The sequence below is a fragment of the Bombus fervidus genome, chromosome 3 (assembly GCF_041682495.2).
Source record: "Bombus fervidus isolate BK054 chromosome 3, iyBomFerv1, whole genome shotgun sequence".
NCBI lineage: Eukaryota > Metazoa > Arthropoda > Insecta > Hymenoptera > Apidae > Bombus > Bombus fervidus.
Genome location: NC_091519.1, coordinates 11,800,561 through 11,825,106, shown reverse-complemented (window position 1 = coordinate 11,825,106; position 24,546 = coordinate 11,800,561). Strand labels below are relative to the sequence as shown.

Here is a 24,546-nt window from a genome sequence, read left to right as displayed (position 1 = left end):
AGCTAGAATTTTTAGTTGCTCGTTCGAAAATGTTGTTCTTGCGTTCAGGCACGAGCTTCGCGTCGATGAACAACGTAATGCTAACATCTCGCAATTTCTAAGAATTTTCTTGTGTTCCAAAAATTGCGTTTTTTATTCTTCCAAGTACATACAATTCCGCCGAGTATAGTGAAAGATGGATAGAAAATCGTAATGGACCAATTTTTCGGCCTCCAAGGTCACCGCTTGATTTTTACTTCCGGCGAACTATAAAAGAAAAGTTTTATTTCGCGGAAATAGCGCGAGGAATAGAAGAGCGCAGTTCTTGAAAGTCGATAAAATTCTCAGAAGCTACGAGACGTTATTTGAACTCCATTGTTCATCTTCATCAATTTATTGTTGTGAAGCTCGTGTCCGAGCGCAAGGACGAGGTTTTCAAACGAGCAACTAAAAATACTAGCTAATCATTTTTTATTACATCATTATCATGACCGTTAACCACACGAAACACCGCACGATGGAAAACGTGTAACTACACAACGATACAGGTAATTTTGTGCGCCAAGATGGAAAGTACGTCGTTTCCTGTTTCATACATACGATCGTTATTTGCTTATAATTCTCTAATGAAGTGTTTATCCACAAACGTTATGCTGCATATTTTTTTCTTTATTTAATTTCGATAGATTAAGCCCTTGCGCTTTAAGTTTGGGACACCCTGTATATTGTCAATACAGTGGAACTCCGTTCATACGAACTTCATTCGTACGAACGAAATATTAGTAATGTCTGACTTAGTATCGAATCAGCAGTTTCAAAATTTAATTGAAATTTTGTTTAAAGCTGTACATTCATTGTAATTGTTTTCGTTCATCTCACTTTATGCGAATTCCTACATTATCTGATCGATCAATTTCTCAATTTTTGTTAATATAAGAATTACGATTAATAGGCGAATGTACGATTTTAAATTAAATTTTGGAACCGCTCGTTCGACCGGGTCTGGTAAGGTTAGTGTTAACCGAACTTTAACTGTGCTCCTATTACCAACGAACCGCTTTTACGAACGTCACTAACATGTAAACAGTAGAGGCACGCGTTGTGCGACTACTGTGACACGCTGTAACGCCTCGCAGTCGATACAAGTCCGCGATATTGTTATCCGGTTAAAGAGGAAATATTTCGTGAAATCCTTTCACACGTAAGTGAACTGCTATCAATTGAACGAAAAATTGTAAGTGGTGGGGAGGAATAGGTGGACTTCTGTCATACGAACGACGTGGTTATATCGTGTGGATGATTATAAAAGTGGTTTAAATCGTTTATTTTTCGTTTCGAGATATTTACAGCTTTGCGTTTGAGGAAAAAGATGAATTCTGTTCAACGGGCGCAAAACGATCGTCTTCTGCTAAACCGACTCGATCCTATGGCCCGATTTCTACTACTCTGCAAAGATGGTGCCGGATTACAGGGTAATGTAAATAAACGCAACGTGAAGTAAGCGATAAACTCATTTATGCTAGATTCTTGACTCGGGCCACTTTTCATAATCATCGACACATACGAATCGACTCTTTCCCCGGTTGGACAGTTTCGTATAAACGAAATCCTACCGTATCTCAACATTCTTAACCTAAAAGAATCGATACACGCGTGTGTATCATCGATATTGTCAATATTTATCGACGAATTATCTTCGTTGAAAACCTTGAAATATTGACGATATTAGCGATCGTCTGAAGGCATCCTTGGGTGTACACGTATTTTCTTCGAAGGAGAAAGAATGATATTAATTTTGATCGAAGAAAGATATTAATTTTATTTTGTCACGTTGTCCCAAGTCAATTAACTTGCATTATGATAGCCAGTCACAGTTTCATGACGTAAATCGCGGTCCAAATGTGTCGGACGTGAATCATGCTTCTTTTATGTTTTGCAACATTAATTTAAAAAAGTAGAATTTTGTCGTATTTTCGTTAAGATATATACGGAATCCGCAATATCATAGTATAATGCGAAATAAAAATATCGGGTTATGTTTCTGTTGCATAAAGACTCTTTCCATGCCTTTTTCGTTATATACATTTATATACAGTATGAAATAGAACTCGTACGATTTTCATTTATTTGAATTAACGATAATATGGTATTGCGATGCAAAACAGAAATTCCACGCAGTGTAAACATTCATGCGACAGGTTTTACATGGGAAAGAGGAATAGAAAGTTGCAAGAGCTTCATATTGTTCTCAAGCTTTTAGCACAGGATCGTATAAAATTTCTTCTTCACGGAAGAGGAACGATGTTTTCGTTAGTCACATTTTAAAGACAGAATTTTAAATCAAGATTGATCATGGTAACAAAAATATTCGATATTCTCAAATTTTTAAGAATAAAATTCTCTTCATTGAACGATACTGATGATAATATACGTACAAAAACGACACAGTTATTTGGAAGGAGACAAATTTTATTTCGATACCTTTTACAGAGCCAAATACTTTTGCAGTCGTGGAGATCGATGAAAATGGCAAAGTCAAAGATTGAAATTAAAATGAAATTTAATTTCGTATCCTAATTATACAATAATTAATTATTGATTTTTGCTCACACAAGCGTCACTTATACGTAACAAATGACTCATTTTTACCAAACCTAGTCTCTTCACGCTCCATGAAGGATCCTTTCATGCACCAAATACAAATTTGGTGAGCTAGAATTTTCAATAATACTACTATCATTTGCGCTTCGTTCAAATTTTTTTTTTTTTTTTTTACATTTTCAAACGCAAACGAAAACTACGAAATTTACGTACAATTATCGATATCTTTTAATTTAACGGGAAATAAATAAAATATCGAATTTCGTTCGAGCAACAGCCAGTAATACCTCGCTTCGTTCAATACATCGGAACACTTGAGACACGAACAAACCTGATAACACCAACGCAAAACATCAACAAGTAACTCGATGATTTCATTATGGAAAATCGAACGAGACACACTTACCTCGTCCCATCTTCTTCTTTAGATTGTTCCTCGGCAATGAGGCTATCAAAGCAGCTAGAGAAATTATCGAAATCTGCAACACGCTGCAAACGATTGCTCTGCTTGCTCAGGGTAGCACAAATCAAACACGCGTTGCTATGAAAATCATCTACATCGTATGGTGCCGAAACTTCCAAAACTCATGAAACTCGCGTCACTGGCGCTTTTTCTACTAATACGAGACGTACAATTAAGCGGCTAATTTGTCACGCTGTTCGACGAGATTACCAACAGACAAAGAGAAGAGCAATATTTCGAACGTTTCTGTAATTTAACAAATGTCGTGGATAAAACGTGAATCGAAAAATAATCGAACGTTGGTCCGTTTAGTTCGATGTGACGCGCGCAAAATCATAGAGTACCGGGTGCCCGTCAAACAATCGGACACTTTACTGACCACGACATACCCAGACATGCTACTGTCTACTAAATAGAAGGTCACTGTTTCCTGTTATTAGTCGGCAAACTCGATCAGAAAGTCAAGCGATGATATACGTCGTTCATATAATAAGCCGATACCAAGAGCGACTACTAACGAGCCATCGCAGACGTAAATCGCAAGGGAACCGTAGCCAGTTGCCAGGAGAATATTGCATTTGCATGCTGTGTAACGTGGCCCCCGTAGAAAGTAAAATGGTAATCACCTTTGGTTATTCTTAATAGCGCGGATCCGAGGCGAGCGCGCACACACGCTCCGCATCATACCAAGAGCGTGTTCGGTCATTGAGAAATATACGTTTATTAGTAGACATACAATTGAATTTACGTAATGAATTCAATGGAAGAAGAAACGCACCTCTGTTAGCGGAGTCGGTAACCGTGACTTTCAGGAGAATAATACAGATAAGATAAGATTTATTACGCTACAGATTGATCGCTACGATCATTACACGTATCCAAGGAATAGTAGAAAATAGTGATTTTAAAAGATAAATCGTTTTTAAAAATACGGCTGAACCGCTTACTTGCCAGATCGATTAACTCCGCGAGGTAACAAGTAGAGGGAATTGATGAAATTACGTAACCAATGAATCGTTTGGGCAATCAAACGGTTGGCTAAAATTTAACAAGAAGTGGAGTTAACCATTTTGACCTGTGTACATTTAAAATGATAAAATTGAAAGACTCCTGGCAAAAGCGATCCTTGTTATATTCAAAATTTGTTTTTTTTTTTCATTTAAAATATTCTAATGAAATGATTGTCTCTTTAGTTAAAATAGAATAATAGGAAACGTTCGGTTATTGCGACTGAACTAGAAATAAATTGATTCTTCATGGTTAATAACGAAGAGTTAACGCATGTGGTCACTTACCAAAATCTACCATCATTTAGAGCATCGTTATTCAATTGAAAAGATCTTCCTGTTTTAAATATAACGTACAACTGGATGAGTAACAGGGGAGAGATCTCTCCCCTTTTTGCGTACCGTGTACTATTAATAGGAAGGATTTTTATAGGAAGTTTAAATGTGTAACTAGAAATAAGATATAAAAGTATAATATCACTTAATAATCTGTGGATACTAAAAGTAATATAAACTTGGAGAAGAATTTAACCATATTGTGTACAATATCGACAATGGAAACTTCTGTACACTGAAAATTCATGTAAAGTTAAAGCTTTAGTATTATTAAGCTTAAAGCTTAAGCATTAAGCTTAAAGTATTATTTAAAGATTATGCGATTAAAAGATATATCTAACTGATTAATTAAATATGTTACTCTGATAAAATTATAAACTTCAGGTTGGCAACAATCATGTTAAACACAATTATATATAATCACACGATTATATATTGTGCATTTCAATTCTGAAGAGAAGTTACTTTGTAGCATAGAATATGAACATTGCTAAATATAAATATACAATCGATGATTTAGAAGATAGAAGCATTTATAAATTTGTCAACTGTTTTAATAGCTGACAAAGTACTCCGACTATAATCATCTAAGTATTATTCCGCTTTAAAACTTCCGCAATGTACACAAATGCTGGTTAACTTTTAATTATTTGATTTCTATATGTATATTCTAATATGTCTTAAATTATGCTAATATGTATTTTACGCCACATTGAAAATTGATGACTTGATTTATCGTGTCACGGTAATTGTACAAATTAATCTGGTAAAGATTACGAGTAAAAATAACAGCATTAAACAAACTCTTAGCCTATATACAGATTTTTACGCTCGAGAATATTCAGGATCTAAAAAAAATGTATGTTTCATTAGAAAATTCGTCGTTTAATAGGAATCGTCTAGATATAACAATTAACATCGGAGGCTATTGGCGTTAACTATTATCCAATTCATATTTGTAGACCTTATTTTAGTTGCTAATTTGTAGGCGTGTAGAAAAATTGTAACAGTTGGAGGCACAAGGCATCCTACACAGTTCCAATATTTACAATATCACTTTTCTTAATCCTTCTTTTCTTGGCTGGAAGTTTTGCCTCTCGATTTCGATGGATATATCACGAACAGGGACAATTGCGCCACAGACAAAACAAAACCTACTGAGTTCTGAAACTTTAAAAATACATAATACATTAGCGAGTGGATAATCTGCGAATTTTGTAGTAGTTTAAATAGTACGAAGGAATAAGAAACAGGAAATCTACTTACGATAATGAAGACGTTATTAATTATAATCCCGTACAATAGCCATAAAAATATAACAATTGTGCCCATAAATATCAGCGGGAATGGAAGGATATCCGTGTTTTTTGTCTTTATGATCTCCCTCTGATGAATCAAAAAACAAAAGATTATAAACAAATTTCGTAAATACAGTTAATTCAGACAATCTAACTATCATTAAACGTAATGTCTAGCGTTTAAAAAATTATTAACGAAACTTCTGATTCGTACTATTTGTTTCATGCAAACAATAATAGCAGTGTTTCTTAAACATTATGTTTGAGAATATTAGAGTATCTTTTTCTAACGCGCTCTTGTGTCGCATTCGTTCGAAATGGAAATACGTTTAACAAAGAAATCACTTAATAACTAAATTGATTCTTCGTTCGAAGTCAAGTAAAAGTACGAAGAAATATATTTAGAACTGTGTGTATGAATAAATTGGATACTAAGATGTATAATATCTCAGAAAAGTACAGAGAAACTGCTACACGTTTGAAAATGAATCTCATCTGGTAAAATATTGTTACGCTCGATGGCGTGCAAAGAACATCTCGGTCAACGAGAAATTGAGGCAATACGTAACGGAACTACAATAATACGGCTGTTAGATATATCCCAATTTAGCCGAGAAAATTTGAAGAACATAAAATCAATTTTAAATTCTTTAAAACATCGCGATCGTGATTAAAGAAGTTCGATAAATTTCATCGAAATCTTACTGAAGGCAATAAAATTCTACGATAACAATATCAGAAAGTTTCCAATCCAGTTGCGCTATTTCTAATTGGATGATTACACGATTTCGCATGGTTTGTCACGGCTCACAACTTTTTACAACTTCTTGTCGCAACGCAGAATTGTTACTCAACGATTGCAAAATTTCTCGTCGATTATTGTATAGAAAAAGAAAAATAGCTAACTATTTGAAAAGAGACATTATATCATCGACAGAACTACTTTGATAAGATAAAACATTCATATAACATATATACATGCACCGATCTTTCAATAATTATTTTTAACATTTAACATATTTATCGAAATTTGAAAAACTGAATAAAAAGCTAGAGTAAAATGCTAAGATAAGTAAAGAAAAGTTTACGCAAACGAATAATAATACTTGTATTATTCGTTTCGTGGATATTAAGTTTGTTAGATCTCTTAGCTATGTTCGTGGAATTTTACTTACAATATGTAGGAGAGGAGACGCTATTAAGAGGAAAAATAATCCTGTCACAATCAAACCGAATCTGAATTCGAGCTTCTCGGGATCTTCCACTTGTGCATACGCGAGGAAGACCGCTACAAAGACTGCTGCCTTGCCTATTAAAGCAAGTGTATCCTTCTAAAAATGCGGAAGACGGTGTAAAATATTTATTCAGACATTGATACGGTTAGAAATATTTGTTCAAAGTTTCTTCGCAAAACACCAACTTAAATTCTACGTAAAGTCTTAATTTTGCCTGACTATCGATATACAGGGTGTCCGATAGCTGATAGTACAACCGGACAGGGGGTGGTTCTACATGAAAAAATAAGATAATTATATTTACTTCACCGATTTCCATGATTTTTGAACATATTGTAGAAATCAACGTACTCTTCTTATTGTGACGTTAAATTTAAAATCCTTCGGCGACTACCAAATTGCACTCGCCTAATTATACTTGTAGCAGTAAGCTTTGATCGTGGTAGTAAGCGTTATGATACACTGTGACCATTCTCCTATGTTCTCGCGAGCACGATTCCGAGTTAAGTGGATACGAGTCTTGTTATCATCTTTGACAATGTAACCATTGTTTGCGTACAGTGTAGCATCTGTCACAGTGATCAGAAATTTTCTTAAAGGCAGATAGATTACGCTTTGATCGAAACTGTCTTTGAAGTCAAAACACGAAAGATTGGAAAGTTCTAGCGTTCAGAGGAAAAATTTACTTTTTCCTATTGTTTAAAAAGATATTGTAAATACGTAAGAATTTGAGGAAATTTAAATCAACTCTGTCCTAAATTGAGAAATCAATCAGTCTCTCAGTTTAAAATGTTACCAAACGTGGCAATTTAAAAATTTAATAAACGATAAGAAGAATTGACATAAAAGAGATTACGTTTGTACTTCAAGACTGTATTTCCATCCCGAAAACGTCTAGTCCCATATAATTAGTAGTTAGTCTACAAAAAGATTTATAAAAATCATTTCCTTCTATTGTTGTCACACGAGAATCCTCCTTCAAAAGCCTCGTGCACAACTGCACACGCGAGGCTGCAAGAAATGTTTGTTATAATTCAATTAAGAACACCAATCTACATATTAGGTTTTCGCTTCGCGTTAGTCTTTTGAATCTGGCTACCGTGAGGCGGCTGGCAACGCTTACGTGAAATGATAACAAATTAATTATAAAAATAGCAAGCGAATGAATAATTGATGTTATTTTACGAAAAGAATAATTGTTATTATCTTAGGCAACAACTTCATTCGTCAAAGAACTAACTCAAGCTCAAATCCAATACGTTATAAGTTATAACACACTTTTTTTACAGTCTCGTATATGCAGTTGTGCACGGACCTTTAGCCAAACTCGCCAAACTCTCGTTTATACGTACCAGAAATAAAAGATAAAAGTTAGTTTTCGCTTGGGTCATTATACCTGCTCGCCGCAAGGCTGCCGGCAGCCAATACTAACGCATAGGTTGTTACCGATGCACAATTATAAACAAAATAAACTTTTGTACAATATCTTAAAAACTATGGCCGAGCGATGGTTATATATGTACATAGGAAACAGCTGTTCAACATTTGCATTTCTACAATATATTCAGAAACCATCAAAATCGATGAGATGGGCATTCTTGTAGATAATTATCAATAATAAGTCGAATAGAAAGAATAACACTTTTTAGACGAAGACTTCTTTTCTGAAAAAATCAAGTTTGAAATTGTGGATTTCATAGTAGGCTGTCTTTACCCTTGCAGACCACGTATCTATAAACATCGTCGATATTATTATCTTTTTTATCATATATTATTAACATTATTATCATTCTTGCACTATTTCCACAGTCATGCAATATACACTTTCCTTTATTCTATGCCCTCACATTCAAGTCATCTGAAATTGTTAACTATTATTAGAAACGTTTAGTAATATGGATGAAGATAGTCTACAGTGAAATCCGCTGAGCTGGGTTGAACGTACGTGTACCGCAAACATTTTCAAACTTGATTTTCTCAAAAGCGAAGGTTGAAATGAAACAATTTTAGTTTTTCTTTTCGACTTACTTTTTCATGCGAGATCAGCCACTGACCGGTTATACTACCAGCTATCGGATATCCTTTGGTTTTATTTTATTACAATTGTTTACAATTCAATAAAGACAATGTCTCGTTACATATTCAGCCGCGTATCTATCGGCTGTGCAATAAATTAGTAAATAGTAAATATACGTACACGTTATCTTGAAAATGCTACAAGTGTTTGCGAATGTTTGTCGCGTCTTTTGCACTACTGATGTATAGATAGGACTTTGCTAGATGTAGCTACATTTTGGTTTCGTAAAAAAAAAAGAAAAAAAAATTGAACAAACTGAAAATATTATAATTTTGTATACAGGGCGGAGCAGATAAAGTGTCAGGAGCTGTTCCCTCCGAAGCCATTGCAGATACTAACTTGAAATTTTCAGATATTGGAGAGTGTAGAGGCACTAACATTTTAGGGATGTAAGATATTGTGGGATATGTGATGCTAGTCCTCATTCTTTTTTAATCGGATATTAATTTTTCGATATTCGGACAGATGTTATCAAACTTAACAACTTTTATCTAAAGCATTTTTTCGCAACGTTTGCAAAGCTATTATCACAAGAATAAATAGGTGTTTGGAAGCGAATGGGGAACTCTTTGAACATTTAACAAAATAAGTTTCGAAGCAATATACATTTCTTTTGATGTCTTTCGCGGAGCTCCACTTATGCAAGTTATTTTCCTCTATAATTCCTTAGTTATACAACATTGAAACAGTGCCTTAGATAAAAGTTGTTAGGTTTGATAACACCTGCCCGAATATCGAAAAATGAATGTCATCTTACTTGATAAAAAAATGGGCGTAGCACCATTTCCAGTCTTAAAACACTCATGCTTACAATATCTTATAATCTAAAATTTTAGCCCCTCTGCACCATTTAACGTTTAAAAATTTCAGGTTGATATCTGCAATAGCTTCGGAGAAAACAGCTTGTAATATTTTACTTCTGCCTAATCTTGTATGATGCATGATGTATGATACAATAAGGAAAATTGCAATATATACAAAAATTAAAGCTATATGCTTCTAAGAGTCTTTTAGTTTCTTAAAATTTAGCAGCAAAACATACAACTTCATCTATAGTGTATATCGTAACAGAATATTAATTGAAACGTTTGAACATGGAAACTAAAAAGGGAAACAAGTTATAAAGAAAGAAAGTAACATGCCAGAAAGCAACACATCATGCATTTGAATTTAGAAATATAAACTCGTACCGTGTGTGGTGAGTAATAATAATATACAGCCATGTATGCTGTATTTGTGAGTAATCCAAAAACATTAACATTAATCATTGCAGGATCCCTCACAATCCATGCATATTGAAGCATCAAGATGCACCTATAAAAAGTTTTTGATTCACTACATGTCTATCTGAATAGTCTGTATATATGTATTTCCTTCTTATACTACAATCTATAATACTTTTTTCACAGTTATGAACAGAAAACAACATGAAATATTTCTATTATGGGTAAAAGTATTAATACTATATCTAGATATCTTTACTTCACAAGAACAAAACAATCAGTAATATGTTTTGAATAACATTATACACTGCTTATTTATCTTTATGTCATCTATGTTAAATAATAAAATACTGCACTTACATTCCTATGCCACCCAAAAAAGGCATGGGATCAAATCCTCTAGACGAGCCCTTTTGATAAATATCCTTACATATCAATCTACAATTAAATGACAATCAAAAATGTTATTTTCTATTACTTAATATACTTCAAATTGATAGTAATAATGTAAATAGCTAGTATGCAAAATCACACATACAACTTTTGACTTATATCTTTACAATATTTTGAAGTCACATTGATAAAATACAAAAATTTAATATTTCAAATGACTTATAAATCTACATATGATAGATATATTATATATGCAATTTGCTTATACAAATTGGTATATTATATTTCTATTATATAAAGTATATGCTATTAGATAACTTCATATATTCATGAATCATGTTATGTCAGCACTTTTCTTTAAAATTATTATTAGATACACGTACAAATAACTAGAATGAAATTTGCAAAGTTTATGTATAAGTGTTTATGATTAATCATATAAAAAGTAATTATTTGTTAATTTTAGTTACTAATTAGTTACTAGTTATTAATTACTTTAGTCCTAATTGCTCAATTTCATATATATCTCACATATTATAAATACATAAAAAATATCAAATAGATGTTTTTATTGTACATCAATAATAGTTCAAACATATAATTAATACTATCATTTTTGGTATTTTAATTTACAAAAGTCAACGTGAAACATATATAAAAATTTCGTATATAATATACCTAATTATTTTTATGATAAGTTTATAAAAACATATATACATATTTGTTACATTATAATTAGTCATTTAAAAAAATGAGCGACACATGCGCATATTCGCAAATAAAATGATTTAAATATTTTAATACCGCAATAATGAAAAAAATGATGTGGCACTTTTAAAAGAAACATACATTTACGATTTAAATTATATCAGGACATCCAGGACTTTACTAATACATATATACATATTTTTTAAAATTTTATAACTTATAATTGATGGCTTTATAAAAAAGTAACACAACTTCTCTCAATTTTGCCGCAATACATGAAAGAAACAAAGAAATCAATTGTTCGGCGTATCACGTGGAATATTAAAAAAGTAGTTCGAATATAAATGTCAATGTCAAAGAACAGTTACACGCTCACGTAGTTTGTAATACATAGTTTCTATTCCAAAACGTATATTTTCTAATAAAAATCGAACATTGTATTTCAGAAAAAATATATAAATCGAAATTTTTTAATTTCCTCAACTTACGTGCCAGCTGACATTTGAGCCATTGTACAAATTGAGGCACATGATGCCACAAGTTCTTTGTAATCCTCCAAGCCCATCGCGCTTTAACAGTTATCTTCCTTGACACTCAATGACTACTATGAGACTACGACTACGAATCACTTCATCATTACGAAACTGAATGTCCCCACCATAAACGGGGAGATTAGGGAAAAAAGTACCTAATGATTGGTTATTCCATTTACGACATTGGTGTATTGCCCCTTGCCCCACTGCGATGCGACACACCGGTAAGTACACTCTTACACTCGTTTGCTTATCGACACGAATTCCAATTTTAATTTTAATTTCTGATGAATTGAACTATCAACGGTGAAACGTAATATTTACGATTACCTATATTGCGTCACGTGAAAAAAAGGATACAAGGAATTTTCCGTTGTACACGATAAAGTAATCGAATATATACTTAGTTATATATATATCTTTAATGTCTTAAAAGTGTTGGTAATTCGTATACCTGATAACGTTAAATTATACGATATCAATAATTAATTTACAGATTTGAAATTTATGCTTTTCAGTTTACACAATATTTTCTGTGATATAATTTCACTATACAGCAGTGGATGTACATTCATACATACACATATAACAAAGAGTAGGGGTATGCATGGATAGAATAGTTGTATCCCTATTCTTTGCTTATAATAGTATTTTATACCTGAAAGCACATACAAGATAGTAAATTAATGTCAAATATTTATCAGTGATCAGAGCAATCTAGTGATATAACAAAGATTTAGTTTTCCTTAGCGCTAATTTTGAATGCCTCTAATGATTTGAGATTATGATTTCGAGAAATTCAATTGCTAATATTCTTTCCTTAACAAAATGTATAATTACAATACATTTATTTAATCTACATTACGGTTATGTATTTAAAAGATTAAAATAATTATATTATCTTCATCGGGCCAGCTTTATTATTTATTGTTATTATTATTAATATCATATAATCAGCTTCAATTAAGAGAACTGGTTAAATTATAGATACTTTTTTAAAGCCAAGTGCAATAATTTTCAAACCAAGTGCTATATTCCCTATATTACTTATTTTAAACATTTTTTATGACATTTTTAGTATATGATGAAGAATACTACTATAGAATTAATATCTTTTTATGCAATTCATTATTCGCTAATAGGAAAATACATGAAGAACGATAATTTAATTTCTTTATATTAAAATAAATTTATTACAATCATTTATAGAATTCTTCTTTTAAGTCAAAGTTGGTAGCTTTGAACTTTTATTTCATGCTTGTATGCAACAAGGAAAGTCTCTAGAAAATTCAAACGCATTCTGTCCCAAACGCATTCTGTTCCTACCTTCGCAAGTGACATATTTACGTGATAATTATAAAATTTCACAATGTCAGAAAACAAGAACGATAAAGCAAAGGTTGATCTGGGGTTATTAGAGGAAGATGATGAATTTGAGGAGTTCCCTGCAGAAGGTACAATAATTTAATGCTATACATTTATTATAATTGTTGAAATAGTTTGTACAGTATTCTAACCTCAATTTGACTGAATGACTTGATAGATTGGACTGCAGTTGATGAAGACAATGAAGATATTAGTGTTTGGGAAGACAACTGGGATGATGATGATGTAGAAGATGATTTTAATCAACAATTAAGGTAATTTTTATCTTAAGGTAATATTTATGTAAACCATCAACTAGTAAACAATTCAATCTCATTAGTATGATATTTTTACTGCAATACTATTGCAATTTATAGTAATATTGTTTAATACTGAAAAATATAAATTCCTTTAAAATATTAAGAGCATTCTGAGTGGTTAAAAAATTGTCATATGCATATGTAACATAATGTAAGCAATGAAATTACATTAATTTATATTTAAAGTACAAATCATAAAATTTTTTAAAATAAAATTATTTGTTTCAGGGCACAATTAGAAAAACAAAAAGGTCACAACAAAGGAAAGGAATCTTAATTAAATTATAAATTAGATGTTATTATTCATAAGAATAAATATGTATTAATTTCCTAAGATTTTGCGTACATATAAGTTTCATTTGATGTATATTGATAGACTTTTATTAATTGTGAAATATAATGATTTTTCATAAATATTTGTACAAAACTTAAACATTAAATACAAATATACAATTTAAATGCATATAGTACCTAATATGCGTGGATTACATCATACAACTCATAAAGAGTCTTGTATTAATGAAAAAAATACTTGGCATCCTTAGTTTATGTAATCAGGTACATAGTCTGTTTTTGAAAATTTTATATAATTCTACATTAATAAATCAACAAATTTAGTTACATATGGCACATCAATTCCTTTCGACTAAAACATATTTCAGTAATTAGCAACTTCTAATACCTGTAACTTGATCAATGACTAAATAAAATTGAGAAAAGGAATTGAATCAACCTTTTGTTATTGAATTAAAATTAAATTAAATTATTAAAAAGTTGTACTATGTTTTGACCTACATGTACTTAATAGCTGTGATGCTAGAACATCTAATATTTGTAGGTTTAAGTCTACATTAATCTTCTTTATTTCATAAGAATCAAGTAAATAATTTAAAATATTTAACGTGTCATCTTCGCCAAATACTAATTTTATATCATTTGGAAGTTTAACTAATAATTCTTGCAACAGTCTTTTTTTTAATAGTTTCAGTGGTTCCTCAGAAAGTTTATTTTGGACGTTATGAAGTGATATATTACCCAATTGATCAAAAATTTGTAAAGTAAGAGTCTGTAATTATATGAAATTCATAATTGAACATAAAAATAATAGTACTTCTTGTAACAATAAAAAATAATAAATAAATATGAATTATTACTTGTAATATAGGTTCAGTAACATTTCCAAAGAGTAGCTTTGCCCATCGAACAACTGCCTCTTGCTGCAAGGCATTATTACTTCCAATTCCTGCCAATAATTCACAAATAAGATCTACAGCAACACATGTTAATATTAGATGTGAATCCAAATCATCAAGATCCTCTGAAAATAAAAGTAAAAAAAAAGAAAACATTTTACAACATATTCAATAATTTTTATAATACATTATATTTACCTTCATAAGAACTTTTTACAGTTTCCCACCAATGAGTTAATAACGCAGAATCGTTAGCACTCTCCATTGAATCAACAGCTTCGTAAGCAGAATCCACGCAAGAATATTCAGTTCTCTCAGTTATTAATTGTTGAAGTTCAGCTGCTAGACTTTTCTATTATAATAAAAGAGGTAAAATTTTATATATAACGAAATGATTTATAAATTTCATTTAATTTGAAATATTTTGTCCATTAAAATTTACATTTAGTTACCGATTTAATATTCTCGACGAATCTCCATGGAATATCAGCTAAAGGCATTAACGTTGGTAACGGAACATTTTCTTCTTCTTGTTCAATTTCAAAACCTGGAACGACTGTTCTTAGAGTATTAAAAACACCACTTACTGTTTTGACTAAAAATTTGTCAAATCGAGGTGCAACCACATCTGCTTTTTTATTAGCGTTACTACTTGGACGTAAAAAATGTCGCAATTGCGGTGGACATTCACTAGCCAAGCGTGTAGTTAAAGTTTTCAAATAATTCTCTAATTCAAGACGACCGCCTTTTGGTAATACCAAGTTTGACATAATAGGTGCTAATTCTGGAATCTATATATTTTACATTACACAAAATAAATCAAAAAGTACCATAAAACAGTTAGTTAATAGGTATAAAATGTTAAAGTCACCTCTTGTAGACTAGTATGTAACTGAGCAAAATCACGGTATTGTCTTCTAACAGTAGCAGTTGTAGTTTCAAATAGATCAACCCCCCGTTGTTCTATATCGTCAAATTGAATACAATAAAGTAATTGTTGTGATCCATCAAGAGCTGTATGAAATTCTGTCCAAGGAATTGACAAATTTGTAAATTGACTACCTTCATATACTACATAAGATTTTTCTTCCACATGTCTGAAAAATATAATATAGATATATATTTGATTTATTAAATTATTTATTAAAATTGGAAAATATTAATACCTACAATGGTGTATTCACAGTTGACTTTTGCTGTAATACATTTCTAAGTCTAGCAATTGTTGTAGCAAAATCTGTAGGTTCCTCATATACAGGAGATATTTTATCCCCTTCTATTTCAGCATCTATCTCTACTATACTTTGACCCCATAGACCTCTATGTTCTGTACCTAAGTTATGTAAATGTAAAGTAGGTCTCTTATCATTTATAGATACTGAGGTATTCTCGTGCTTAATTAAAGGTTTAGTAGATGATTCAGATTTTGGTTTTGGTAGTGATCGTGGAATCACAGCTGCTGTTGCAGATGTTATACCATCTCCTAAAGCATTGGATATAACTTTCTGAAATAGTTCTTTTATTAGTTCGTAACAATCAATGATAAGTAAAATAAGTATTATAGAATTCTGCACATACTTTGACATGTGAAATATTTTCTTCCTGTTTACTTTGAACTTTGGCAACATTTTTTGGTGTTTGTTGCAGTAAAAAGTCAGATAAATTTTGAAATAACCAATTTGGAGAACTTACTGTTTCAACAACAATTAATAATCTTTTTGCTAAGATAGATAGTAACAGTTTACATGGTAATGAACTTGTTAATTCCCATTGTAAAAATTCTTGTGCTAGGATAGTAACCATTCGATGAAGCATATGTTCTAACGCTGGCATATTACGAGAACCAGGATGTAAATATCTAAATGCTTCCTCAATATTTGGTGCAGTTCCTTTCTCAACCCGTCGTAATGCTCTACAATATAATACAATTAGTTTGAATAATTTATTTTATAAACATATATATGAAACATCATACCTGTGATATTCTTTTAAATGTAATAAGAACACATTAAACAGCTTATGAGTAAGCTTTATTTTGTCTATTAAACTGATCTTATGAAACAGTTTGGTCAATAATTTTTTTAGCAATTCTTGTGCTTCATTGGGAAATGATTTATCATCGCTGATAGATTTATACCAAACCTTTATGCATTTTAAATTTATTTCTGTTACTAAATTATATATTTCTACTGCTCTCTTTCTTTTTAAAGAAGTATCTTTTCCACTAGATCTAATTGCTACTTTTTCCTTTTGCTTTTCTTTAGATACTTGTGTTGAATTTGTGTTTTTATTTGTTCTTACTTCATTCTCATATTTACTAATACATTCACTTTTCTCTTTGGAATCAATTTTTAATTTCAAATTATTTACAAATTTGTTATATAACCAGTTATTAACAAACCTTATATTAAGTGGTCTATTAGCTTTTAATGCAACTTGAAATAAAAAACAACTGAGCCACACTGATAATATTATAATAAAAATAGCCCATGAAATAGAAATATATAATGGTGTCAGACCAGCCCATTCTTGTATAATTACAGATAACAATGTAACTAATATACTTAAAATCAACAATATCTGGTTCAACCAGCTCATTGGTATAACTTCCTCCATTGTAAACATAATATAAGAATACAACTTTTAATATTACATTTTGTGCTAATATAATATAAGTCTGCAAAAAAAAATAAATATTTTTATTCCTTTACAAACTTACCATATTGTTCAGATGTAAATACAGAAATGCTATTCATATAATAATTTTATAATAATTTTAATATTGGGAACATAAAAAGCTTTCTTTCCAGTTAGCATTAATTAACATAACATTGTTGCATAAAAAAGTCACTGTATCATTTAAAATTATGTCGTTAGAAAATCAAATATTCTTGTAATTGTTAAATTATTTTTTAAATTAATCTTATTTCCTATTAAAATGACTTTAATAATTTATGAAATTTACCTTATGTTTCTAAAACATTCCTATATTACTTGTATTGACATATTGATGTTTTATACTGCAACCTCGGCATGTTTTATTCTCGTTCGAATTGGATCATAAAATTCCTTAACGAACGTAACTCGTTTCACAGATACACATTAATAATCACAGATCATTAACTTAATCCCTTTATACTTAAATACATCTGAATTTCTATCAACATTTTATTTTCTTTCGTGACTATACGATGAGACATAGATTACATTTTAGAAAGAATGGCGATCTTTGTCATCGCTTGATTATTCTCGTTTTAATAGGATAGGATACAAGATACACATGACAGTAATAATCACTGTAACTATTTCACAAATAAACGATACTTTATACAAACAAGATATGTTATTAAATTGCATTTAAATAAAGTCTTTAGATCATAAAACGTACCTGGTACTGTGTCTCGAATTCGAGGTTACGAAAGTAATTGTTTTTCGTTTTTTGTTGATAAAGAACCACGTTAACACATGTATGCGCCGTTGCAAGTGTTGTGACACATGCGTACTTAAATATGTAGAACGTAGAAGATGACTGAATACAGAGTGCATAGATATAAGTTTAGTATTTTTTTATTTTATCATAAAGTCTAGGAAAGTATTTGAATCATACACGTAATATCACTATTTAAATCAGGATTTTCATACCTATTGATACAAATTGTCTAATTATGATATTACAAAATAATATGTATTACCATATATATGTATTATCTCAACATATTATCATTAAAATTATTTATCAACATACCTAAAAAAAATTTAGAAATTAAAAATGACAATACAAATTATAATTTAACAATTAACTGACATTATTTAAGATTGCAATAATATATTTATTATTTATTTATAAGTATGACATGTGTAAGGTACAAATTTATTAAAAATATTTGTGTATAGGAAAATGTTTCATATATTTTATTAAAAGCGAAATTCAAGTTAAAAAGAGAAAATATTTGTAGTATGCAATTCAAATCACTTACTTATTATTACTTATAATTATTAGGTATATACGTATAATATGTACCTGTGTTTAGAAGATCAAGATAATTTCATTACAATCATCGAGATACTAATAATTTTCTGTCCGTTCTCAATGAACATTTAATTTATCTATAACTTAAACCATGATCATTATATCTATATTATCACATAACTAGAAAATAAAACTGTCCGTTAACTTATCTAATAAATCTTATTTATGACGCTTGATAATAAATTTTTAAGTTTTCTTTCAGCCAAAGTAAGTAATTAACGGCTCTATGTTTGAAAAAATAAATTATCAATTCTTCTCTTCTGCATCTATTCCATTACACGTATAATAGATAGATCATTTTTCATGTTTCACTATTTCATATAAAAACAAGTCATACGATACGGTAATAATTTAAGTGGTAAAGAGCAACGATTCGTAATACATACGAATTATTCGTCAAGCTTGCTCATAAAGTTATCCGTTTTCTAGCATTAGCATTTTCAGCACGTGGCTGTCTCGTGAAGAGGGACGGAGTGTGATAAAATCATCCTAAACTGGAGCACCTCCACCCCATGCAGGTGCACGTACGTATGCATACACGTCCCAAAACTCCCAAAGAGTGCGGGCTCTAATTTTAGTTGGTGAAGCGTCAAAATAAGCGTAAGTCACCCGGGGGCCTTGTAAGGCTAGGGAGGCAATCCCGGGGACCCCCGGCATGCACTCCCCAACAGCCACGGCATCCACGTACCGACAACTCTATTTTTGTTATTTCTTTATTTGTAGCACAGTTTTATCGCTCGTCTTGGGTTACGGATTTTCCTTCGAACAAGAGTCTATAATCGACCGTCTTCGAACTCGAAAGATGTGAGAGATGTTTTTGTTGTGGGATTAAAGTACGGTCATTGATACTGGAGATAATTACTTTGATGTCGAAACAAGTAGCAGATAAATATTAGGTAATTTAGATAATTATATCCAGATAGATAAATGGACAAGGAAATAAATGATATGTTTCGTTTTACGATAAAATTAAATCCCACGAATAAATCGTACGGAGAATTGATAAATTTAATTATTTCTATTTTAAAGGATTTGCTGTGATCTTCTAATTGGCTCGTAATGTCTTCGTAAAATGTTATGGCTGAACAGGTGTAGCCTGTAGATCTATTTCTGGGTCGAAGTATCGTTGGTTCTTAATATAGAGTATCTAATCCTCTTGAAGATTTAACGCTTACATTATATCTAATTCTCAATGTCATATAAATAATAATAATAATGATAAGCGAACAGAGAATTATTCATAATTTTTCTTAATTACTGTGTAACTCTATAGTCTGTTGAAAGAAATGAAAATATGTATAGTCACTTAAAGTTGCACACAAACTGGCCAACTGCCAGAGCACACTGTAGTTAAATGTCATGAGAACCCAAAACACAATAATTCTCTTGAACTTTATCTATAAAATCGTAATTTGTACCCGTCCATTATGTCATTGTTTTGAGTAATCGCCAGAAATATCACGTACGATAAGGTTCACATAATCCGACATTGAATTATTATATAATACAGTTTTATTATCATCAATTATATGATATAATAAGAACAATACGCCAGGCAGCAATATGAGCCGACGTTGATGCGCCTGGTCATGGTTTCCCATATCATATACTTCACTCTCGTCGATTACCACCCCGTGCGTATCGCAAATGCCAAATTACGTGCGCTTACGATTTAAAGAAAGCCTTTGTATCTGTATGTGTATGTGTGCGTGTCTGTACGATACATGTAAGTCAGCGTATACATATTGACAAGGCCGAGAAGGGCTTGTTGCAATGGCCGAGGAGATTATTATCAATAAATTAATTAACGTTAAAATAACAAACAGTCATGTTGTACAAACTAAAAAGTAAAGTACAGTCTGATAAATGTGTAGAATAAAGGCACTTCAGTAATTTTCCTTTCCCAAATCTCGTTTTCCCCCATTCTACCTTCTTCTCTCTTTCTTCCCCTTGGCATCGGTGAATCCATACGTGAAAGGGTCACAGCTCGAGCACGAATAGAAAAAAAAAAGAAAAGAAAGCAGGTGAAAATCATGAACCCCTGTAATGGGTGCACCACCTTAGAAGCACTTGCGGTGCACGATGCCAGGTCCGGACTCGTCGTACTCCTGCTTGGAGATCCACATCTGTTGGAAGGTGGACAGCGAGGCCAAGATGGATCCACCGATCCATACGGAGTATTTCCTCTCGGGGGGAGCGATGATCTTGATCTTGATGGTCGATGGAGCCAGGGCAGTGATTTCTTTCTGCATACGATCGGCAATACCGGGGTACATAGTGGTACCGCCAGAGAGTACGGTGTTGGCGTACAGATCCTTACGGATGTCGACGTCGCACTTCATGATGGAGTTGTAGACGGTTTCATGGATACCGCAGGATTCCATACCCAGGAAGGAAGGTTGGAACAGGGCTTCTGGGCAACGGAACCTCTCGTTACCGATGGTGATCACCTGTCCATCGGGCAACTCGTAGCTCTTCTCGAGGGAGGTGCTGGCAGCAGCGGTGGCCATTTCCTGTTCGAAGTCCAGGGCGACATAGCAAAGTTTCTCCTTGATGTCGCGCACGATTTCTCGCTCAGCCGTGGTCGTGAAGCTGTAACCTCTCTCGGTAAGGATCTTCATGAGGTAGTCGGTCAAATCGCGACCGGCCAAGTCCAGTCGGAGGATGGCATGAGGAAGGGCGTAACCTTCGTAGATGGGTACGGTGTGCGAGACACCATCTCCAGAGTCCAAGACGATACCGGTGGTACGACCGGAAGCGTACAAGGAGAGCACGGCCTGGATGGCGACGTACATGGCTGGGCTGTTGAAAGTTTCGAACATGATCTGGGTCATCTTTTCACGGTTAGCTTTCGGGTTCAGAGGAGCCTCGGTGAGAAGGACTGGATGTTCCTCAGGAGCAACTCGCAATTCGTTGTAGAAGGTGTGATGCCAGATCTTTTCCATATCATCCCAATTGGTAATGATACCGTGTTCTATAGGATACTTTAAGGTAAGTATACCTCTTTTACTTTGGGCCTCGTCTCCTACGTAGCTGTCTTTCTGACCCATACCGACCATCACACCCTGCAATGATTATTAACGGTATTAGCGAGATGTGGTAACAAAAAAATGGCGTACATATTGGAATTTCATGATGATTTTCAAAATTTCCATACCTGATGACGTGGGCGGCCAACAATGCTGGGGAAGACAGCACGCGGTGCGTCATCTCCAGCGAATCCCGCCTTGCACATACCGGACCCATTGTCCACGACTAGTGCCGCAACATCATCATCACACATCTTGTTTGATTATTAGTGTTACCTACTGTAGAAATGAAATTTGAAATACATAAGAACCTGTATTTCGTACGTTTGTTTTCGATCATATTTTTTGTTTTGTTATGTGGTTAGTAGTTAGATATTAATATTTTAATGCAATTTTTACTTCTTCACAGGCATCTTGATAAGAGGTTTGAGAATTAGGGGGTTTAATCAGTAAAAGGACAAAAATTATACGATTTTTTATGGAGCAAATACGCAGTATTAGAAATAGGTAGAAGAAGTCCGTTTCAATCACTAGAATTTGAATTGCAAAAAAGAATGTTTGATATAATTAATAAAATATCGAGAATTTCATTAGATACTACTTACAAGCAGAATAAATATCAAGATAAATATCGTTAGCAATTTTAACAGGAGATACCAAAAAGGAACTGTTAATTTAAACTAAATATTTGTCATAAGAATTAGTCGACATATTGCGGCTATCTAATCGTTGATTATTAAAATACTACCATAATTATACGATCGAGTAATTATCATCGTCAAACGTTTGCTACTCATTGCTTTAAAAGAAGAGCGTCTAATCGTAAACAAATCGAACAAGGAATCGCCTATTAAAGCCAACGGTAGCAACGTATACTAAAAAGAGCACAGGCATTGGTATCACATTTGCGGAACATCACTTCACAATGAGGATTCGATGACATGCAAGGATCCTGCAACGATCGACTACGTTCGGTCCTCGTACACTCTCTCGGCAAGGTCGATACTGATTTCCGGTGCGAAGTCACTGAAACGACGCGAATTACACCTTGCAAAAACCTCGTTTCTACACACTGTTTCCTGTTCTCCAAGGCACGAGGACCGAGCCGATCGTCCGCGATTATCATGCGTGCAACCCTCGTCTCGATCCAACGATCAAGAAGAAAGCTCACCGGTTACGCACCAGCACGCTGTTTTAGCGGATGCAAACTAACGGAACACTCGTTCGATTTACCGTTCGCTAATGAGTCGAGAGATCGGCAATGGTCGCTTAGGGCGTACGTCGTGCAAGAGACCGAGAGCGGCGAGTGGCACAGTGCCGGCTCTGTGGGGTCCCTTTATCCATATCGGTTCGCAGCCGAAAATAGCGATCCGCCCCTTAGATGGAAATCTATCGTGCATTAACACTCGTCTCGGCCCGCCGCCACCGCCTAGTCCTTAGCCGCCCTAACCGTGACGCCGAGAAGGAGAGACGCCGTGCGTCGCGACGAGGCGGCGGCCGACGGCCCCCCAATCCAAATAAGGACTCGTCACGCGCCAGGGCCGTCTTCCGTTAGGCGCTAATCGGCCGAGGGTCGAAGGGCACCGGCGTCTAATCTGATTCATCCTCCAATTTATGTGCCATCATATTCATCAACCGGAAGGTAGATACAAAGCACATGTATAGCTTGTTCTTCTTACCTAACGTGTCCTGTATCTAATGTTTCTTTGTTTTTCAAAATACCTTGAAATATTCGAGGTACCTGGCATGTTTTACCTTTTAAATAAAGTTACGTTATAGACAAAGGCTGTAAGAAAATGACAAAATATTTTTAATCGATCGAAGAACAACGGAGATGATTTAAAGTAGACGATGAAGTTCAGTTTTCTTTCAACTTAAATGTAGATAGAACATTTGATTTCTATCGTCGAAGAAAGAAAGAGGCGATCTCCGAATGACTATAGATATGACGTTCGTTCATTTATGGGAGGATCAAAGGTGCAAAAATGATATTTGGCGGGTGAAACGAATTTTTGTTTAGATTCTATTTCTTTAGTTGTCCTAAATATGAATTTACGTAAATATCCGCGGTGTATTTGTATCTGGTAATGCGATTACGAGTGAAGTTGAATTTAATTAATTAAAAGCAAAAGAAAAATTTATGTGGGTGTTAGTAGTAGTAATAGTCTATAAATATAGAGCTTAGTGAAGCTTATGGGATCTTGAGATTGCAGTGTTTTTGAATGAAAAGTTTAGATCGGTGTGTCGGCAGCTTTTAATAGACATGAAAGTTTATGAGGTTCGGACGAAACGTGCTTCGTGAAAGGAAGATTCAACAAAGTGGATCTCGATGTTTACGATACGTAGTAAATGAGTGTTTATCAATTAATAAATGTTTCGTTTAGGATTGCGCTATTTTCGAATTCAAGTTAAGAAGATACGCATCCGGTTAATAAGAAGGGATAAACCAAAGAGAAACCTGGAATAAATTTCTTAAATACGTGATGATCTTTCGACAAAAGAAATCTTTCAATAAATACGTTATAGCTAAAATTTAATCACTAGATACGTGTAAGTGAAATTAAGTTGAATTTTGCGTGCCTTGCGAAATATTTTTCGTGCGTTCTCCTCTAACTGAATCGACAATATCTCGGAACTACTCTATTTAGCAAATTTAAAAAATTTGTAAAAAATTTCCACGCAGAATTCACAGTACAACGATAATACAATAAAAAAATATCGGATCGAAAGAAATAAAAAGATTTATCTGCTTAAAA

The 24,546-nt window shown here is 33.0% G+C and overlaps 5 protein-coding genes across 7 annotated transcripts in view; 1 reads left to right on the top strand and 4 right to left on the bottom strand.

Moving 5' to 3' along the window:
- The window catches only part of Gyc88e (Guanylyl cyclase at 88E), a 37,796-nt gene extending 33,152 nt beyond the window's left edge, over positions 1 to 4,644 (bottom strand). Inside the window, exons 1-2 of the mRNA XM_072000185.1 lie at positions 4,339 to 4,644; positions 2,987 to 4,118 (exon numbers count right to left, since the gene is read on the bottom strand). The gene's annotated coding sequence lies outside the window, so the exon portion shown is untranslated. The remainder of the gene's footprint in view (positions 1 to 2,986; positions 4,119 to 4,338) is intronic.
- A 454-nt stretch (positions 4,645 to 5,098) lies between these two features.
- Positions 5,099 to 12,374, bottom strand: LOC139985624 (sugar transporter SWEET1). 2 transcript variants are annotated; one of them, XR_011799455.1, is made up of 7 exons: positions 11,809 to 12,374; positions 10,580 to 10,657; positions 10,187 to 10,310; positions 6,860 to 7,015; positions 5,653 to 5,772; positions 5,351 to 5,556; positions 5,099 to 5,234 (listed from the first exon to the last, which is right to left on the bottom strand). XR_011799455.1 is itself a non-coding variant. In XM_072000190.1 (6 exons), exons 1-6 carry the CDS (start codon positions 11,883 to 11,885, stop codon positions 5,449 to 5,451), a joined length of 663 nt encoding a protein of 220 aa, XP_071856291.1. In that variant the 5' UTR covers positions 11,886 to 12,373; the 3' UTR covers positions 5,251 to 5,448. The 2 variants fall into 2 exon arrangements, 1 of the variants encoding a protein (XP_071856291.1); XM_072000190.1 differs by lacking the exon at positions 5,099 to 5,234 and having other exon boundaries at positions 5,251 to 5,556; positions 11,809 to 12,373.
- A 761-nt stretch (positions 12,375 to 13,135) lies between these two features.
- Sem1 (Suppressor of exocyst mutations 1) lies at positions 13,136 to 13,997 on the top strand. Its single transcript, XM_072000191.1, has 3 exons — positions 13,136 to 13,307; positions 13,397 to 13,493; positions 13,767 to 13,997. Exons 1-3 carry the CDS (start codon positions 13,223 to 13,225, stop codon positions 13,813 to 13,815), a joined length of 231 nt encoding a protein of 76 aa, XP_071856292.1. The 5' UTR covers positions 13,136 to 13,222; the 3' UTR covers positions 13,816 to 13,997.
- Positions 13,892 to 18,305, bottom strand: LOC139985619 (uncharacterized). 2 transcript variants are annotated; one of them, XM_072000182.1, is made up of 10 exons: positions 18,120 to 18,305; positions 17,697 to 18,033; positions 16,707 to 17,408; positions 16,310 to 16,643; positions 15,902 to 16,236; positions 15,603 to 15,828; positions 15,184 to 15,522; positions 14,930 to 15,083; positions 14,693 to 14,856; positions 13,892 to 14,604 (listed from the first exon to the last, which is right to left on the bottom strand). In XM_072000182.1, exons 3-10 carry the CDS (start codon positions 17,354 to 17,356, stop codon positions 14,305 to 14,307), a joined length of 2,502 nt encoding a protein of 833 aa, XP_071856283.1. In that variant the 5' UTR covers positions 17,357 to 17,408; positions 17,697 to 18,033; positions 18,120 to 18,305; the 3' UTR covers positions 13,892 to 14,304. The 2 variants fall into 2 exon arrangements, with proteins under 2 accessions (XP_071856283.1, XP_071856285.1); XM_072000184.1 differs by lacking the exon at positions 17,697 to 18,033.
- A 2,266-nt stretch (positions 18,306 to 20,571) lies between these two features.
- On the bottom strand, positions 20,572 to 23,179 carry LOC139985623 (actin, muscle). The gene is made up of 3 exons (XM_072000189.1): positions 23,024 to 23,179; positions 21,919 to 22,069; positions 20,572 to 21,826 (listed from the first exon to the last, which is right to left on the bottom strand). Exons 2-3 carry the CDS (start codon positions 22,042 to 22,044, stop codon positions 20,822 to 20,824), a joined length of 1,131 nt encoding a protein of 376 aa, XP_071856290.1. The 5' UTR covers positions 22,045 to 22,069; positions 23,024 to 23,179; the 3' UTR covers positions 20,572 to 20,821.
- Between the last annotated feature and the right edge of the window lie 1,367 nt (positions 23,180 to 24,546).

Coding starts and splice junctions, on each gene's coding strand:
- LOC139985624 (XM_072000190.1), bottom strand. CDS start 11,885: ATGGGCTTGGAGGATTACAAAGAACTTGTGGCATCATGTGCCTCAATT. Junction 10,311..10,579: donor TTTTTGGGTGGCATAGGAAT/GTAAGTGCAGTA, acceptor AACTTTTTATAG/GTGCATCTTGATGCTTCAAT. Junction 7,016..10,186: donor ATTATTACTCACCACACACG/GTACGAGTTTAT, acceptor CCGCATTTTTAG/AAGGATACACTTGCTTTAAT.
- Sem1 (XM_072000191.1), top strand. CDS start 13,223: ATGTCAGAAAACAAGAACGATAAAGCAAAGGTTGATCTGGGGTTATTA. Junction 13,308..13,396: donor TGAGGAGTTCCCTGCAGAAG/GTACAATAATTT, acceptor ATGACTTGATAG/ATTGGACTGCAGTTGATGAA. Junction 13,494..13,766: donor GATTTTAATCAACAATTAAG/GTAATTTTTATC, acceptor TATTTGTTTCAG/GGCACAATTAGAAAAACAAA.
- LOC139985623 (XM_072000189.1), bottom strand. CDS start 22,044: ATGTGTGATGATGATGTTGCGGCACTAGTCGTGGACAATGGGTCCGGT. Junction 21,827..21,918: donor TTGGCCGCCCACGTCATCAG/GTATGGAAATTT, acceptor TAATCATTGCAG/GGTGTGATGGTCGGTATGGG.
- LOC139985619 (XM_072000182.1), bottom strand. CDS start 17,356: ATGTTTACAATGGAGGAAGTTATACCAATGAGCTGGTTGAACCAGATA. Junction 16,237..16,309: donor AAAATATTTCACATGTCAAA/GTATGTGCAGAA, acceptor GAACTATTTCAG/AAAGTTATATCCAATGCTTT. Junction 14,605..14,692: donor TTACTGAACCTATATTACAA/GTAATAATTCAT, acceptor ATATAATTACAG/ACTCTTACTTTACAAATTTT.